This window comes from Taurulus bubalis (assembly GCF_910589615.1).
Source record: "Taurulus bubalis genome assembly, chromosome: 11".
NCBI classification, from domain to species: Eukaryota; Metazoa; Chordata; class Actinopteri; order Perciformes; family Cottidae; genus Taurulus; species Taurulus bubalis.
In genome coordinates, this window is record NC_136599.1 from 28,021,448 (window position 1) to 28,040,715 (window position 19,268).

At 45.4% G+C, this 19,268-nt stretch overlaps 2 protein-coding genes across 2 annotated transcripts; one reads left to right on the forward strand and one right to left on the reverse strand.

The window, feature by feature from the left end:
* The first annotated feature begins 287 nt into the window (after positions 1–287).
* On the forward strand, positions 288–9,434 carry LOC306744086 (ninjurin-1). Its single transcript, XM_079226663.1, has 4 exons — positions 288–467; positions 4,908–5,142; positions 8,325–8,460; positions 8,544–9,434. The coding sequence occupies exons 1-4, from the start codon at positions 438–440 to the stop codon at positions 8,626–8,628; spliced, it is 486 nt and encodes a 161-aa protein (XP_079082789.1). The 5' UTR covers positions 288–437; the 3' UTR covers positions 8,629–9,434.
* A 1,447-nt stretch (positions 9,435–10,881) lies between these two features.
* On the reverse strand, positions 10,882–18,779 carry emd (emerin; the record flags this gene model as incomplete). Its single annotated transcript, XM_079226174.1, has 6 exons — positions 10,882–11,448; positions 14,120–14,173; positions 15,294–15,313; positions 15,401–15,435; positions 17,021–17,116; positions 18,701–18,779. 6 exons carry the CDS (start codon positions 18,777–18,779, stop codon positions 11,271–11,273), a joined length of 462 nt encoding a protein of 153 aa, XP_079082300.1. The 3' UTR covers positions 10,882–11,270.
* Positions 18,780–19,268: the final 489 nt, after the last annotated feature.

The following is a 19,268-nucleotide window of genomic DNA, read 5'->3' on the forward strand; positions in this document are numbered from 1 at the left end:
CTTCTTCTTCTTCTTCTTCTTCTTCTTTTGTCCCACTTTAGGAGACTGAATTAGAAGCCTTTGTATTCTGGGGATCAACTGAAACCCTAAAAACATAAACCTCTTATTATTTATAACCTATCATTACTTGTTATATTTAGTAGTGAGGTGAGAAGTTGAAGTGTATCAACAGAAGAGAGACACAGTGGGAGGGATCTCCTAGTGTTGTCTCACCGGTTTGTCTGCTGGTTCGTCACCTACAGCTCACCTACAGCTCACCTAGAGCACACCTAGAGCTCACCTACAGCTCATCTACAGCTCACCTAGAGCTCACCTACAGCTCACCTAGAGCTCACCTACAGCTCATCTACAGCTCACCTACAGCTCACCTACAGCTCAGAGACTCAGAGACACAGAGAGGGAGGATTGAACCCAAGTACAGCCTGAACCCAGAGGACATGAATCTGAATAGAGCCGGTGACATAGAGGTGAGCAACACAGACGGACACGCCGTGAGCTATTCTACTCAGTCTCCTTTCAAGTTCTATGTTATTCTACTCAGTCTCCTTTCTAGTTCTATGTTATTCTACTCAGTCTCCTTTCTAGTTCTATTCTATTCTGGGTTTTTCTGACTTGTGTTTTATTCAGTTTCTTTTGTATTGCATTGTTTCTTTTCAATCTGTTTCAGTCCTATCTTCTCTCTACACAAGGCTACCAACAAACCCCATAAAACCTAATCCGTCGTTGATGGAACAGATCAGTGGCAAAGAAGTTGCATTATATTGTATTCAGATGCAAACAAGTATCTTTAATAGCTGTACACTGTACAGGTGTGTCCGTTAATACATGTATTTTGTTTACAATCACGAAGGATTTAATTGTGAATGGCCCTCAGTCAGACACAATAATATTATATATATATGTACATATAAGTGTCAGGGAAAGTGAACTGAAGGAACCACTGTTAAATGCTAGTCTGTCATCTACTTACAGGAATCTCAGTTGTGAAATCAGTGTGCCAGCTGCGTATGATGAAAGCAGACTGTGTGACTCAGAGAGAGTTGCACCATGTGACCCTCACCGGCACGACAGGGCACATCCTGAGAACAAGTATAGACTAGTTTGTTTTTTTCTTTGGGTGTTTCTATTCTCCTGCCGGTGTCTCGCAGGTCAATGTCTCTAGACGCCATGGTGAATGGAGACACTTTGTCCCACCTCACGAGGAAACACGGCATTAAGATCGCCGTGGACCACTGCAGCGTGGAGGACATCGGGCTCAGGGGCACAGCAGCATGAAGTCGGCTGCTCGCATGAACGGCGCCGTGCAGCGTTAATCTTAAAGCTGATTGGCCAAGTTTGCAGCGCCTGTTTCTCAACATGCGTGTCTCTCTGTAACTCACAGCTGAATCGTCCCTGCTCGCAGAAGCCAGCGCCCCCTCGGTTGCTCACAATGCTGAAATGTGCGCTGTGAGGGCGCCCCCAACCCATTTGTCGCCCTAGGCAGTTGCCTAGTTCGCCTATAGCAATCGCCGGCCCTGGCGCCGTGGTCATCTTCCTGGACCAGGTGGAGAAGGTGAACCGAGTCGTGGAGGCAGGCCTTATGGTGAACTATTTGTTTGTACAGGTGTTGCCGTTAACGAAACCAGCAACTAAGATCATCCTGTCTAATGTCCCTCCGTTCATCACCGACGAGTTCCTCAGCAGAGAGCTCTCCAGAGGGAAGGTGGTGTCCCCGATGAAGGAGATCTTGTCTGGGTGTAGGTCTCAGTTGCTGAAGCACGTAGGCACGTGTTTATGATCTTTAACAACCGGCATGAGGAGCTCAACCTCCGCTTCCACGTTAAGGTAGATGATTATGAATACGTGATTTTTGCCACATCGTTGGCAATGAAATGTTAGTGGTGATGGTGATGGTGTCCAGGGCAACAAGGGGGAGGCTTTGGTTGAAGTGGGAAATGGTGGGGATGGACGGGAAGGGAAGGAAAGGGGTGTAGACGGTGCTAGTGAAAAGCCCGTAGAGGAAGCAGAGCAGGTTGATGGAGTGGTGGAGTCAGGAGAAGAAAGCGCAAGTGGGTTGTGGTGGGCTGAGCAGGTGGAAGAAGCAGAGATGGAGGAGGAGGAAGCAGGGGAGCTAAAAGCTGCCCATAAGAGGAAGAAAAACGCCAAAAGCGCAGGCAGTGAGGCTAAGACGAGCAGGGTTGGCGAGGAGAGCAGAGGCCGTCTGAGGACAGTGGCAGCGATAAAGAGGTGTCGGACTGCAGTGAAGCTCCGGCTGTCGTTTTAAGCAGCAGCCAGCAGCAAAAAATGTACACTGCTGAAAGGATACAAAAGTTCCTGCAAAGAACAAAAGGCCAGAAGGGAGTGAAGGTTGTAGATTCCTTCCCTGATTTAGGTTGATTCTACGCCTCAGCCAGACACCACATGAGCCGGAGGGAGGAGTCCGGCCTCACTGAGAAGGACGGGTTCAGATGAAAGAAACTTGTGCCTAAAGTTAAAAGAGCAATGAGCAAGGAGAATGGCGAAAGCTCCAATGTGTGTTTTAATTCATTGATTGGTTTTTACTTTTGTTTCAAATCTCTTACTCGCAATGAATACTTTTAGAGTGGGGAGTTTGAATGTAAATGGAGCCAGAGATGTAAAGAAGAGAACATCTATCTATGAATTTAGCAGAATGAAACGTATAGAATGAACACACAGCGACAGCACCAACGAGGCCGACTGGGGGAGGGAGTGGGAAGGGGAAGTCCTCCTGAGTCACAACACAAACCTCAGTGCAGGAGTGGGCTTCCTCTTCTCCAGGTCTTTTACCCCGGTTTCACTGGAGGTCAAACACATCATCGAGGGGAGGTTGTTTTTAATTAAAGCACGGTTCAACCTTTTACAGTGGGTTTTATCAATCTGTATGCTCCGGCAACCGGTGCAGAGAGGAAGCTGTTTTTACAAAAAATGAATGACGTTTTAAATGGCTGTGCCTTGGAGGATTTGTTATTCTTGGATGGGGATTTTAACTGTATGGAGAATGAATTAAAGGACCGTAATCACACAGAGCCACATCCAGCTTCCCAGCAGGTTCTGAGGCAGCTGGTCCATCCTAAAAAAAAATGGCTCTGGCCGACCTGTTAGATGTAAAAGTCTAGGGTGCACTGGTCAGGTCCCGATTCCAGACCATCGCGGAGATGGACACTCCCTCTAGCTTCTTTTTCGGCCTGGAGAAGAAGAGTGGGCAGGGACGGGTGATCCACTCACTGTTAGCAGACTCAGGGCAGCCAGTTGTGGAACCAAGCCAGATCAGAAAGAGAGCTGTGGGCTTTTACTCCTCCCTGTATACGAGTGAGTACAGGGAGGAGGAAGCATTGATGGAGGAGTTCTGTGGGGAGCTACCTCAGATCTCTGAGGGGACCAACAAGGAGCTCGATGAGCCCATAAGCCTGCAGGAGCTGAAGCCCACCTTGCAGGGGATGCAGGGACGGCGTGCTCCTGCCATCGATGGCCTTTCTGGGACATTTTCTCAAGTGACATACTTGATGTTTTTAATGAGAGTCTGGCCTCTGGTTCCATGCCGATGTCCTGCCGGAGAGCTGTGATTACACTGCTGCCAAAAAAGGGGAACCTGCAGGACATCGGAAACTGGCGCCCTGTGTCTACTGTGTGTGGATTACAAGCTTCTGTCCAAAGTCTTTGCCTTGTTATGTTCAATAATCTTTGGGTGGTAGACTCGAAGAAAATGTTCTGGATTCAGTAAGTAATAATAAAATGGATTTAATCAAAAGTTGATGGTGCAGTGTACACGAGGAAGCACAAAAACACAGCGTCCACAGGCCACCGAATATCTAGCGGCAGTCTAGCTTAAAAATGATGCACACCGATCTGTAAAACATTTTATATTATAGATCAATATAATGGGCGTTGTCGTCGCTCATTGGGTTAATATTACAGCGTGCAATTGGTTATAAGTTTAGCCGAGGTGGAGGCAGCATTCGGGTTGGTTCAGAGGTGGTACCTCAGCACGCTTTGCTTCCTGGTTCTTGACGTCATCTCTCCACCCCTCTGTGTAGCTGACACAAGTTCCCTCCCTGGAGAAGTTGTTTTTCAGTACAGAGGGGAACCTGGTACCATGTAGAGGAGAACTATGAGCTCATCTTCCAGACCAGACCAGACCTACTGTGTGCCCGGCAGGTCCATGGTACACAATGGAAAGTTATGGAGAGGTTTGGGTTCAGCGGCGTCTCGCTGAACGGCGTGCAGGTTTCCCCGCTGGCAGTGCCCTCCACCCGGGCCACCGTGTCCGGTGTCCCCCCGTTCATCCTGAAAAGTATTCTTAGAACCTTGGCGAAGAGAAATATAAAATCAATGAGTTATAATAAACGGTTTAATTCAAGCTCAAATGGTGATACAGTGTACATATACTCAGCTGAGGGTCTCCACAGACCGTCCCTATCTTGCTTCAGCTCAAAGACCTCAAACAGGAATCTACAATCTGGTTTTAACATCCCAGCATTTTGGGCTCATTCGCCTCATTGGCCAGCCGGTTTAACAGATTATTAAAAGTATTTCCAAGTTATAGCAACGGTTATTTACATGATCTGCGTTTGTCGGTCATGATCGTTTGTTCTCGTGAACGGCCGATTGATACGTCACTTTAAATGTTGCTGCCGCAAGGAATTGTGGGTCGGCATTATCTCCTTTCCTTTCGCAAAGGCAGGTCCAGTGGTTCCTATGCTAAAGGAGCTAAGTTAGGAAGCATTGAAGCTCCTTTCCTTTGCGTTTGGACAATTTGACCGGCACTTATCATGGCGGACACTTAGGTACTTCCGGGCCCTGTGTTTGGACAACCCCCAGTGACACATGCACGAGGCGATCAGTGCTCTGAGAGAGAAGGAAAGAACAACGTGTTGATCACAACCTCCCTATGTCCTCTCAACCCTCAGGTGCTGACGGGCCCCTCTGGAAAGGTGCTTCAGCGCATCAACATAAACCACTACGCCACCAAGAAGAGTGCGGCTCAGAGCATGCTGGACATCGCCCTGCTGATGGCCAACTCGTCCCAGCTGAAGACCGTTCTCTATGTGGGGCCTCACTACCGTTTCTACATCCCCCTGCTCGTCCTGCTGTCTGTGTCCATCACGCTGCAGGTCCTTGTGGGGCTGCTGCTCGTCTTCATCGGCAAGTCATTCCCCTTTGTTGCACCTTTGTTAATGCCTGAAGGTAACAAAGGCATTAATGTGGTAATTCACACCTGTATTTTGAGCGGTCCACTATAAGACACATACCAGGTGTGAAAAGAGATGAAGCCAGACTACTAGCACGCTTTTATGTTTTTGTATTGAGTACTTTCACACAGAACATGATTACTACACGGGGGGAAAGAGCAGTGTGAACAAGGTTGAATTTTCTTAGATTTGGTACCACAAATAAAGGCATCAACCCATCACACTGTGCAGAACAGACATACTTAAAAGAGTCCTGCAGGCTGAGTTGTTGTAGGTTCACTCGTCTCAAAATCAATGTGTTTTTGAAGAGTTTTTGGTTAGATGCATGAAACTAAGTCTGTGATTAACACATATTACGTCTTGTTCTACATCTATGTTACTGAATTCCTCTGTTGAATTTTGTAGCTTTTAAAAATTGTCTAAAGAGACTAGCAAACGTCATCACACAGACTAGTTCACCCTTGTGGTGTAAAGGTGCGCTCATGTGCCCGTGGTGCAGTTAGCTTTTTGACTCCTGCAGATTGAATTTACACTTCAGAAATCATAAAGAGGTGTTCATTTGTGAAGTTGATCTTGCTGAACAAAACATGTACGTATTATAAACACATGTTTGCCATGCAATAATAAAAAAATCCCATTGGCTTTTTGTTGAGGGAACCAGTGTGATGTTAACCTCCTGGTTGGCCCACAACAACACATCATTCAAGCACCTCTCTATACGTACACTAGTGTACAACAGCAGGGAGCTTCCGTACTCTGAAAATAGACTGGATTGGTTTGTGGAGTTTAGCATTTAGGTTGAACCGGTTTTAGGCACCTGAGCATTGGCTTCACTTTTGAGTCTGAACCAAGACGCCAAACTTTGTTAATCCTTTCTGGCTTGACGAAGGCAGCGTGGACCAGATCCACTCCTTCTGTTTCTACCTTTTCACAATAAAAGCCTGAGACATTTACACTGTGTGACTGTTAACCAGAGATAACTTCGATTTGGGAAAGTAAACATATGACATAGCTCACAGTAAATTGGTCTATACAGTTTACCTTGGACAGACTCCTATAGTAGATCGGCCTGATCAAGTGTTGATCTTCCTGATCAAGTGTTGATCTTCCTGATCAAGTGTTGATCTTCCTGATCAAGTGTTGCAAGTGAATGAATAGTTTTTGAAATTTTAGATGTGAAATATTCACAGGCCAGTATTTCACATTGTTGTGTTGTTCTTTTGTTTTTCTCATTTGCACTGAAGAGCAAAGCCATAAGTTCACGGTTTACAGGGGATTCTGGTTCCTGCAGTAACTTCCAGTAGCATGTACGACTCAGCGAGCTTTAGGAGTGCTTCATGTTTCTCGTCTTTATAACTCAAACTTAAGTAAACAGGCTGTTGGCTGGAGTTTCATGTTTTAATCTTCTGATCTCACTGGACAATTTCCCAAAATCTCAAACTGGTCCTTTAACTCTTTTAGTGTTTGTAGAGTGTTACATTTTCTTTGAGCTTCCATTTTAAGACCCCTTCTTTAATAAACTAAATTGCCAGACTTCAATACAGTTCAATCAGGAGAGACCAGATAAAGAAAAGTTAACAGATGATATGTGATGATAAAGTCTTTGGCGTTTGGACTCTACAGGGAGATTTGTAATGAAGGGCCGTCTGCCCCGATCAGCAGCCAGATAAACCCCAGTGGAGTCCAGACCTGGTGGTGGTGGTGCTGATGAGGCTCATAGGATGATGAGTTGATGAAGCTGATGGATCTGATGAAGACTGGGCGGAGATGGGGAGGTGGAGGGGTGCGTAACAGCAACATGAATGACACTCATATTTAAAAAAAACATCCCCCCCCTAGGGGGGCAGACTGAGCGGTTGTTATATAAAATTGTAAATCATAGCTTGTTTTATGAAAAAAAATGCCCAAAACTGCTGTATTTGGATATATTGAACACCATAAGTAGTATACAAGTGAAATATATGGTTTGGAACAGGAACAAATTCAAATGTCACAGATATGCCCCAATGCAAATTTTGGAGACCTCGCCTGAATGTTCTCTGTTCTAAACCCTCTCTAACTTTGTTCTGCTTCACTTTATCAAAGTCAACATTTGCAGAGAAAATGTTCACATATTGATCTATGATTTGGGTTAGAGAATGTTCACATATTGAGTTATGATTTGGGTTAGAGAATGTTCACATATTGTGTTATGATTTGGGTTAGAGAATGTTCACATATTGTTTATGATTTGGGTTAGAGAATGTTCACATATTGTGTTATGATTTGGGTTAGAGAATGTTCACATATTGTTTATGATTTGGGTTAGAGAATGTTCACATATTGAGTTATGATTTGGGTTAGAGAATGTTCACATATTGAGCTATGATTTGGGTTAGAGAATGTTCACATATTGTGTTATGATTTGGGTTAGAGAATGTTCACATATTGAGCTATGATTTGGGTTAGAGTTGGACCTTACAGCACATAGACTGATATTTACACATCTGAACAACATCTCCCATGTGTACCTTTTTATAATAGTAAACCAAAATTATTCAAATAGACCTAGTGGTTGCAGAGATACACCCTTTTTAGTTTGGGTTTGCAATTATCGAGGAAAGGGCCTACAAATAGGTGGGCTTTTAAAGTGTTAAAAGAGGCAGCAGCATGATGAGAGGCTAACCATGTCATGGTTTTGTTGTGCTTATTGGATAGAGGAGACCAGCTGATCTGAACAGCTGATGTCATGATTGACAGCCCTGAACAATGGGCGCAAGTAAATAATGAGTGAGCAGGCGTGAGAAGTGATGTTTGAGAGATACATTTCAGGCTTCGGCCTGCAAGAGTATCGTCTTCCAACTGAACTTACGCTACAGCTTCATGCACTCGCATCAATCACTAAACTCCACTCTTTGGGGATTTAAATATTCTCCATATTATTCGAAATTTTAATTCAGCTACAAGCATTTGGTAGCTACGATTTTTTTATTTGAGGTTTGGTCTTTTTCTATCATCATGTTATGTAAACCATAACTAAACTCTCCTTTATTAAGTCTTCCTTAAATATAAAAGGTATCTGGCTCCTCTAGTTTGTCCTCCATTTCTTTTTCTTCTTCTTTAGCTCACTTATTTTTTGCTGTTCTGTGTCGGCAGTGAAGTACGATCTCAACGACGTGAGGAAGCACGCCAAGCTAAACTGGATGAACAACTTAGCAACCCTGTTTGTCTTCTTCACCGTCCTCATCAACATCTTCATCACAGCACTTGGATTTGAGGACTATGCTGCCAGGTACAGGCCGTCCCAGAACACACGTACACAAAGAAGACTCTCCACTGCTGCTCACTCTTGGGGCTTTGTTGTTTTCTTCACAGGTCACTGGGGTCAGCTGCGGGGTCAGCTGCAGAGCCTCGGCTTTCCATTCTGCCCAACGACTTCAACGTGACAGGTGGCATTTAGACCGGGTCCACCTGGGGTCTCAAAGCCTTTCCACCTGAAGCTCCGTTTGTAACTTTGAATCGGCTCCCTGTTCAGATTACGACTTTGGGCAAAGATTCTCCAGCTGGAACAAGCTTTCAATTCCTGATTGGATTTAATGGATCCTCAACACATTAGTGGTGAGAAGCTGTTATGGATCCAGGTTGGGACTAAACCTTTTAAGCCCCAAGGCATTTTTTAGGATTCTGCTCGAAATAACAAACCCAAACTAAAAAGGGTGTATCTCTGCAACCACAAGGGCTATTTGAATAATTCTGGTGTTATAATAAAGGCAACCCTTGTGAGCTTTTGGTCAGATGTGTAAATATTAGTATATATGTTGCTGGCTAAGAGTAAATAAAGATTGAAACACAGAACAAATAGAAGTTCCAGGTCCGCCTATAGAAAAAAGCACTTTCAGGATGATGATCTCCTTGAAATGATGCTTCACTAAGAAGAAGAAGAAGAAGAAGAAGAAGAAGAAGAAGAAGAAGAAGAAGAAGAAGCCCTGAGGCTCTCCCACATCATAGCACAATATAGGAACAGTCTCTCTGCACTGTTTTCACTTGAAAAAGTGAAGCAGAACAAAGTCAGATTGGGTAAAGTACAGAGAGAATTCAGGCGAGGTTTCCAAAAAATTTGCATTATCTGTGACATTTGAATTTTTTCATGTAGCAAACCTTTTATTTCACTTTCATATGGTGTTAAATAAACTTGTATCAGTGTGGATTTACTGGGGGAAATGCATTTTTTCAACAAAAAATAAATAAAGTTTCAAAATGTGCTGACTCAGCGATTTATGTTGCTGTGTTCTTTGGTTCGTATCTCGGTGATGCTTTGCAGCAGAGGGAATTGGTGAATAGATTTGGAATCTGTGTGGAATTGTCTTGCTTTTTGCTATTTGTATTTTTCTGATAGCACCAAGCTACAGGCTGCTAGTTCAGGAAACATGCAGAGTGGGCTGACTCGTGACAAAATTATAACTATTTTATTTTAATAATTATTTTAGTTGGTGTTTGAGTCGTGTTGAAATGGCTGACTAATTATTGTAGCCCATGTTCTCTTGTTTAATTTGATGTGTAGCATCAATATATTTGTTCATGATTATTGTAATGTTTTACACAGTTTAATTAAAATTTTAAAAAAGGACCTATATAGGTCCATTCCTCGTCAAGCAAAATCTCAGTGACCATGGACCACAACCTCCATTCAGGATCACATCTGTGAAATTCAAGTCAACCAATTACACAAGCAGAAACCTCAGCCTCCCTTTTCTCAAGTCCACAAGCCAACAGACTCTGCCGCAGTGGGCTTTCTCCTCCAAACAGTTCCACTCTCCGATCTTGTAAATAAAACAGTGTTATTATTAGTGCACTATTGTTTCTGTTCAACTGTTAGCTTGGTGGAATGGTAGAGCGCTGCAGGAATGAGCAGGAATGATAAGAGGTTTTAATTCATGTTTTTTTTTAATGGCATAAAATACATACTTCACTTGTTCATTTTGAACCTTTTACATGTCGATAAAAAGGTGGTTGCTAACAAGTGGCTAAATGAATGTCCACGCCTTCCTGAACATCCAGATTTACTATTGTGACAACACTGGTCATTTGTATCATGAGGCTGTTTACTGGCATCATTCCACATCAAGGAGGTTACCAGTTCCCCAGTGATTACTTACCTTCAGACTATTATTGTTTGGACCATGCCTACTACTCATTATATGAATAATTTTAAAGTCATATTCATGTAACGTGCTGTAACTCTGTTACGTTATTCATTCTGGTCACATGACATCTATTGCTTCGGTCCATCCTGATTGGATCCTCCTCTGTTGCTCTCCTGGAGGCTTCTTCCTTTTTTCCCCTGTGAAAGCAATTTTACTATCTTTATTGGGGAGTTTTTCCTGATCTGATGCGAGGTGATGTTGGGCTATACAAAATAAACTGAACTGAATTGAATATTTGACTGTGTTGTATGTCTGGATACTTGTACTATTCTGTTCATACTCCTACTTCCACCTCATTAACATTTCATGAACTTTAGTTCATTTCAGACAACAGCCTTTGGTTTTAGTCTGGACGTGACGAGGACAGATGTTCTCAGCCTGTTGTGCTTCATGACATCATCAAATCAAATGTAAAAAGTCCACATAAAGGACAACAATGAAACGAGAGGCGAGCAGTATTCCTTATTTCTCTTATTGTCAATAAACCCCATGAAACAAAACAAAACTCATCAGGCCCACTTGTTCCTACTGGAGAAGGAACTCTTTACTGGCTCAAAAATGTCTTTACTAAAACAGGAGGAAATAGGGCATTTATTGGGGGCTATTTTCAGCAGTGCAGTAAGACACATTCAAAATAAACTACATGGTGTGTTTTCATGTTCACTCACTGACTTGAATTTAACAGTTTTTGGACAACAAGGGAGCTCTTGCTAAATATAATATAATATAATTGGGGCAACGCTGATGATCAGGTTTTGGCTAATTTGTCTGGTTGTGTTCATTTCACTGACATGGTGACACTAAGAAACAGAGAGCGTTTAAAAGTTGATGGAATGTGGTCAAACTGTGTGTTCTCCCTGCTGATGGACATCCTCACAACCAATCAGATCACTGCATGTTAGAGACTCTCTTCACTCTTCATCACATGGCAGTAGAAGTAGTAGAGGGCTGCTGCTAACACAGCTAGCAGCAGCAGCCGGATCACTGTCCACACGCAGCCTCCGGACCGGCGGTCCAGCTCCCGGGATCGACCTGCGCTGTGATTGGCTGTTCTGTTGGCCATCTGGACAGGGGGCCTGAAGCACGGGAGAGAATATTTATTATTATTAATAATAATAATAATAATAATAATAATAATAAATGTTATTTGTATAGCACTTTAAAAAGTACTCAAGGCACTTTACATGATAAAGACAAACAATAGAAGCAACAACAATATAAAACAAGTAAACAGTAAGAAACAAAAACATAGTCTCTGGAGGACTGGGTGATGTGGTCTCTGGTGGACTGGGTGATGTGGTCTCTGGTGGACTGGGTGATGTGGTCTCTGGAGGACTGGGTGATGTGGTCTCTGGAGGACTGGGTGATGTGGTCTCTGGAGGACTGGGTGATGTGGTCTCTGGAGGACTGGGTGATGTGGTCTCTGGAGGACTGGGTGATGTGGTCTCTGGAGGACTGGGTGATGTGGTCTCTGGAGGACTGGGTGATGTGGTCTCTGGAGGACTGGGTGATGTGGTCTCTCTGGAGGACTGGGTGATGTGGTCTCTGGAGGACTGGGGTGATGTGGTCTCTGGGGGACTGGGTGATGTGGTCTCTGGAGGACTGGGGTGATGTGGTCTCTCTGGTGGACTGGGGTGATGTGGTCTCTGGAGGACTGGGTGATGTGGTCTCTCTGGTGGACTGGGGTGATGTGGTCTCTGGTGGACTGGGGTGATGTGGTCTCTCTGGTGGACTGGGGTGATGTGGTCTCTGGAGGACTGGGTGATGTGGTCTCTGGAGGACTGGGTGATGTGGTCTCTGGAGGACTGGGTGATGTGGTCTCTGGAGGACTGGGTGATGTGGTCTCTGGAGGACTGGGTGATGTGGTCTCTGGTGGACTGGGTGATGTGGTCTCTGGAGGACTGGGTGATGTGGTCTCTCTGGAGGACTGGGTGATGTGGTCTCTGGAGGACTGGGTGATGTGGTCTCTCTGGTGGACTGGGTGATGTGGTCTCTCTGGTGGACTGGGTGATGTGGTCTCTCTGGTGGACTGGGTGATGTGGTCTCTCTGGTGGACTGGGTGATGTGGTCTCTGGAGGACTGGGTGATGTGGTCTCTGGTGGACTGGGGTGATGTGGTCTCTGGAGGACTGGGTGATGTGGTCTCTGGAGGACTGGGTGATGTGGTCTCTGGAGGACTGGGTGATGTGGTCTCTGGAGGACTGGGTGATGTGGTCTCTGGAGGACTGGGTGATGTGGTCTCTGGAGGACTGGGTGATGTGGTCTCTGGTGGACTGGGTGATGTGGTCTCTGGAGGACTGGGTGATGTGGTCTCTGGAGGACTGGGTGATGTGGTCTCTGGAGGACTGGGTGATGTGGTCTCTCTGGAGGACTGGGTGATGTGGTCTCTGGAGGACTGGGGTGATGTGGTCTCTGGGGGACTGGGTGATGTGGTCTCTGGTGGACTGGGGTGATGTGGTCTCTCTGGTGGACTGGGGTGATGTGGTCTCTCTGGTGGACTGGGGTGATGTGGTCTCTCTGGAGGACTGGGTGATGTGGTCTCTGGAGGACTGGGTGATGTGGTCTCTCTGGAGGACTGGGTGATGTGGTCTCTGGAGGACTGGGTGATGTGGTCTCTCTGGTGGACTGGGTGATGTGGTCTCTCTGGTGGACTGGGTGATGTGGTCTCTCTGGTGGACTGGGTGATGTGGTCTCTGGTGGACTGGGGTGATGTGGTCTCTGGAGGACTGGGTGATGTGGTCTCTGGAGGACTGGGTGATGTGGTCTCTGGAGGACTGGGTGATGTGGTCTCTGGAGGACTGGGTGATGTGGTCTCTGGAGGACTGGGTGATGTGGTCTCTGGAGGACTGGGTGATGTGGTCTCTGGTGGACTGGGTGATGTGGTCTCTGGAGGACTGGGTGATGTGGTCTCTGGAGGACTGGGTGATGTGGTCTCTGGAGGACTGGGTGATGTGGTCTCTCTGGAGGACTGGGGTGATGTGGTCTCTGGAGGACTGGGTGATGTGGTCTCTGGGGGACTGGGTGATGTGGTCTCTGGTGGACTGGGGTGATGTGGTCTCTGGAGGACTGGGTGATGTGGTCTCTCTGGTGGACTGGGTGATGTGGTCTCTCTGGTGGACTGGGGTGATGTGGTCTCTCTGGTGGACTGGGTGATGTGGTCTCTCTGGTGGACTGGGTGATGTGGTCTCTGGTGGACTGGGGTGATGTGGTCTCTGGTGGACTGGGGTGATGTGGTCTCTCTGGTGGACTGGGTGATGTGGTCTCTGGAGGACTGGGTGATGTGGTCTCTGGAGGACTGGGTGATGTGGTCTCTGGAGGACTGGGTGATGTGGTCTCTGGTAAGAGTGGGGGAGCAGGCGGCCAGCTGAGTTCTGGATGTATTGTAGTATGTATGGTTTTGGTGGATGTGCCGTACAGATGCGGTTGCAGTAGTCCAGTCGAGAGGTGATGAAGACGAGGATGAGTCTTTCTGTGGCAGAGGAGGAGAGGGAGGGGCGTGACGAGCGATGTTTTTAAGATGAAAGGAGGTGGTTCTTGTGATGTGCTTGACGTGGCCCCAAGGTCACAGATGTGTGTGTGGAGGCAGGAACAGAGGTCATCGATGCAGATGGAGAAGTTGTGGAGCGATTTGTTTAGAGATTTTGGGCCGATGATGAGGAGGATGATGATGGCCGTGTTGCTGTTGAGTTTACTCCTGGTGATGAACTATTTTGCTCAAACACACGATTAGCTAATGCAACACACTCACTGCGGCTCTTGGTCCGCTTCCTCATCTGGCTCCATGTTGCCTCTTCGTTTCAGCCTGAATGGAGGAAAACTTTACACTTCAATTTCATTTTGAAAACACTAAAATAAAGTAATCCCCAATGTTGGCACGTAGCAAAGCAAATTTAGGTACTTCATTTTATACTTCTTGGTACTGCCATTTATGTTCCCATCATGTTACCATTACCATAGAGTTGGCATCCCGATGTTGACATGTTAGAATGTAGTGATTTTCAAACCCCCAAACCAGAACCCATCAGTGTTCCGTACGTTCATGCACTCACCATCAGTGTTTCCACCAGGATGGAGGGAAATCATTTCAGCACAGAGCACACACGCTTTGCTAGCCATTTGAAAAGGGGATAATAACAACACTGGTAAACGATGATTGTCAAATACCGGTTGATACTAAACTCTGGGTAATTGTGAGTGTGCACAAGTGTCTTAAATTCATAATTGTTACTGTGCGTGATGGAAAAGTGTGTGCAGAATACATGGCTGGGTTCTTTCAGAACTCTCTGGAAAGGAAAGCTAACAGTTACCGTACTGTCGAGACAACTACACATTGATTGATTGACACACAGAGACACCCGGTTCGGAGGTGTGTTAAGGCGTCTGTAGGGCCGCTAGTGATCCAACAGCTGAGAGCATCACAACCAGCCAGAGCCCCAGCGGTTACCGAGTTACCGTGTTTTGCTGCTTTGAAACTATTGAATTATTATTAGTATTATGCGACGACTTCAATTACATCGACGTCTGGTCCCTCTATCCTGGACACACCAGGACGTCTGGTCCCTCTATCCTGGACACATCAGGACGTCTGGTCCCTCTATCCTGGACACACCAGGACGTCTGGTCCCTCTATCCTGGACACACCAGGACGTCTGGTCCCTCTATCCTGGACACACCAGGACGTCTGGTCCCTGTACCCTTGTTGGATATTTACTCACACTGCGAATAATTGAGCATAATCACATTCTTTACTTTGATGTCTTATTTACTCAGAGTACAGATCTAACAAGCACAACCACAGATAACAGTTCACATTCGCGTCAAGCGTTCCTGAACAAGATCTGATGTGTTTGGAAAGTAATAGAGAGTGAGTGAGTGTGAGTGTGAGTGTGTGTGTGTGTGTGTGTGTGTGTGTGTGTGCTCACATGTCGGCCTCTTGTCCAACCTGTGGGAATGAAAGCAGGACAGTTTGAGAGATCATTTACGGAGCAGAGGACCTTGGAGGAACACAGGAAACCGCATCAGGACTCACCGGACTGCGGTACGTGATGTAGGTCATTTCCTCTGCTGTAATGAAAAAAAGACACATGAGCACATTTTGTACCTTTTTGACATAAACATTTAGAAATGAAGCGTGAACACTAGATGGCAGGTGAGACCTCCCGCTGATGTGGTTTGTGGTTCATATTTACAAACTGGCTTGTAATTCTAACAGATTTAGAATAGTCTGAAGCTTCAGAACAGGCAGGGGAGACGTTCAAAAACATGGGCGACATAATAAGGAAGAGGAGTGTATTCAGGTTGGGAATCAATATGACTTTTAATTTAGCAGTCCACCCTTAAATACCACTAATTAATTTCATTTATTTTTTACATGCTTTCAAATGAAGCTTCCAATGTCTCTGGTCATAGTTTGTGACATCACCTCCCTAAATAAAATAAATCTCACAACATTTGCAATTCAATTAAAGTGATTCATTCAATTGAATGAGTTTGTATTAGTTTTAATAATGAGTAATAATAATAATAATAATAATAATAATAATAATAATAATAATGAGTTTTCCACAGAGCATGGTTGTGTCCTATGGGGGACCAGAGTCATTGTACCCTCCAAGATGAGCTGTGTTAAAACAGATTCACTCTGGCGAATATGTATGAATATGTATGAATATGTATGAATATGTATGAATATGTATGGTGGACGAACCTTGACTTGGAAGTGGAACAGATTTGTGAGTCCTGCAAGATACTACACATAGACTTGTGGTGTCACAGATCACCTCTCAAGCAACAAGCAGGCTCAGGAGACTGTTTGCCTCTTACGGGTCGCCTGAACAAATTGTGACAGACGATGCGACCACATTCACATCAAAGGAGTTCCAGACTTTTGCCAAGCAGAATGGAATTCTGCACACCACAAGTGCACCAGGACATCCAGCAACAAATGGTCTGGCAGAGAGATATGTTCAGACGTTCAAGGCAGGTATGAAAGAGCCTGCTCACTGAACATTGAGGACAAGATGTCATTGTTCCTGTTGCAATATCGGACTCCGCCTAACTGCACTACTGGACCCGGCTGACCCGTTTCTTCACAGACATATCCGGACAAGGTTGGATTTCCTAAAGCCTTGTACCAAGGAGACGATACGTAAGAAACAGTATCAGCAAGAAGAACACCCTGACCGCACTGCTGCAGACCGGTTCTTTGATGAAGACGACGCCGTTTACCTGCGCAGCACTGTGATGGGGAGTCACAGTGGATTCTAGGATTGATTGTGAGACAGACAGGCCCTGTTCATATTCAGTCAGAGAGCGGGACTCCGACACAGTACACAGACGTCATGGAGACCAGCTGCGAACAACACATTGACTGGTCGGTTGTTTTCAGTGGAACAGGTCTCAGAGTGAACAGCAGGAGCCAGGGTGCCCCATTAGAGTGGGCACCCGACTTAACCCTCACCCTCGGGCTGGACTGGCACTTTCCTAGTGGGTCGACATGAATGTATTTTTGGGGTTTGGTTGTCTGTTGACAACAAAACCCATAAAACACACACACACAATTCAGAAGTCGCTGCGTGATGGTTCTACACGGACATGTATAGAGCCACACATGAAGCAGGTGACACACAGCAGGCTGAGCAGTGCCTACCTTCCTCCCTGTAGTAGGTCCTATCAGACGAGGGGCCTACTGGAGCGCTCGCAAAGGCCACTTCCAGCTTCTTCTCATACAGCTTCCGAGTGGAGTCTATGTTCACACAAACACATTAACAGTGCTTCAATATCCTGAACGCAGTCGACAAAAATATACAAAATATGACTTGTGTGCATCGTCTAGGTGCTGGAAAAAATGAGAGAAAAAGAGAGAGGGAAGGTGATGGAGATGAGAGGAGGAGAACGTACTGTCCACTTTGCCCAGGATAGGGTTAGCATTATGCTAATATATATATATATATATATATATATATATATATATATATATATATATATATATATATTCTATTTAGTTTATACAGACAGTGGAACCTATATGTTCAATGTAACAACACCTGGCATAATTAGAGTGTTAAAACATAGTATTATTGTATAAATACATTATTGTACAACCCACATGTTGTTAATGTTTTTAGGCTACTGTGCTGTATTTCTATAATTCAAATCCCAAATGATGCAAACACAAAGATGAAATAAATAAGGTGCCTATCATTTTAATTAAGTATTGCCCTGAACCCCCCTGAGCCTAATCTCAGTTGTAGCCCCTCTGCATTTGTGAATCGATGGGTCCATGTCTGATGCCGTACTCATGAAGTAGAGACCTGTCTTACCCACGATGGGTCCATGTCTGATGCCGTACTCATGAAGTAGAGACCTGTCTTACCCACGATGGGTCCATGTCTGATGCCGTACTCATGAAGTAGAGACCTGTCTTACCCACGATGGGTCCATGTCTGATGCCGTACTCATAAAGTAGAGACCTGTCTTACCCACGATGGGTCCATGTCTGATGCCGTACTCATGAAGTAGAGACCTGTCTTACCCACGATGGGTCCATGTCTGATGCCGTACTCATGAAGTAGAGACCTGTCTTACCCACGATGGGTCCATGTCTGATGCCGTACTCATGAAGTAGAGACCTGTCTTACCCACGATGGGTCCATGTCTGATGCCGTACTCATGAAGTAGAGACCTGTCTTACCCACGATGGGTCCATGTCTGATGCCGTACTCATAAAGTAGAGACCTGTCTTACCCACGATGGGTCCATGTCTGATGCCGTACTCATGAAGTAGAGACCTGTCTTACCCACGATGGGTCCATGTCTGATGCCGTACTCATGAAGTAGAGACCTGTCTTACCCACGATGGGTCCATGTCTGATGCCGTACTCATGAAGTAGAGACCTGTCTTACCCACGATGGGTCCATGTCTGATGCCGTACTCATGAAGTAGAGACCTGTCTTACCCACGATGGGTCCATGTCTGATGCCGTACTCATAAAGTAGAGACCTGTCTTACCCACGATGGGTCCATGTCTGATGCCGTACTCATAAAGTAGAGACCTGTCTTACCCACGATGGGTCCATGTCTGATGCCGTACTCATGAAGTAGAGACCTGTCTTACCCACGATGGGTCCATGTCTGATGCCGTACTCATAAAGTAGAGACCTGTCTTACCCACGATGGGTCCATGTCTGATGCCGTACTCATGAAGTAGAGACCTGTCTTACCCACGATGGGTCCATGTCTGATGCCGTACTCATGAAGTAGAGACCTGTCTTACCCACGATGGGTCCATGTCTGATGCCGTACTCATGAAGTAGAGACCTGTCTTACCCACGATGGGTCCATGTCTGATGCCGTACTCAGCAAGCAGCTGGCTGATCTCCTCATCACTTCTCTCACTCAAAGACATCTGGGGGACATGAAAAGAGACAGATCAGACAGTCACAAAAACATAAGGACAGACAGCGAATATACAGACAGACAGCCAATATACAGACAGACAGCTAACATACAGACAGACAGACAGACAGCTAACATACAGACAGCTAACATACATACAGACAGACAGACAGCTAACATACAGACAGCTAACATACAGACAGCTAACATACAGACAGCTAACATACAGACAGACAGACAGCTAACAGACAGACAGCTAACATACAGACAGACAGCTATCATACATACAGCTAACATACAGACAGACAGCTAACAGACAGACAGACAGCTAACATACATACATACAGACAGACAGACAGCTAACATACATACATACATACATACATACATAGACAGACAGCTAACATACATACATACATAGACAGACAGCTAACATACATACATACATAGACAGACAGCTAACATACATACATACATACATACATACATACATAGACAG

Coding starts and splice junctions, on each gene's coding strand:
- LOC306744086 (XM_079226663.1), top strand. CDS start 438: ATGAATCTGAATAGAGCCGGTGACATAGAG. Junction 468..4,907: donor ATAGAGCCGGTGACATAGAG/GTGAGCAACACA, acceptor CTCAACCCTCAG/GTGCTGACGGGCCCCTCTGG. Junction 5,143..8,324: donor GCTGCTGCTCGTCTTCATCG/GCAAGTCATTCC, acceptor CTGTGTCGGCAG/TGAAGTACGATCTCAACGAC.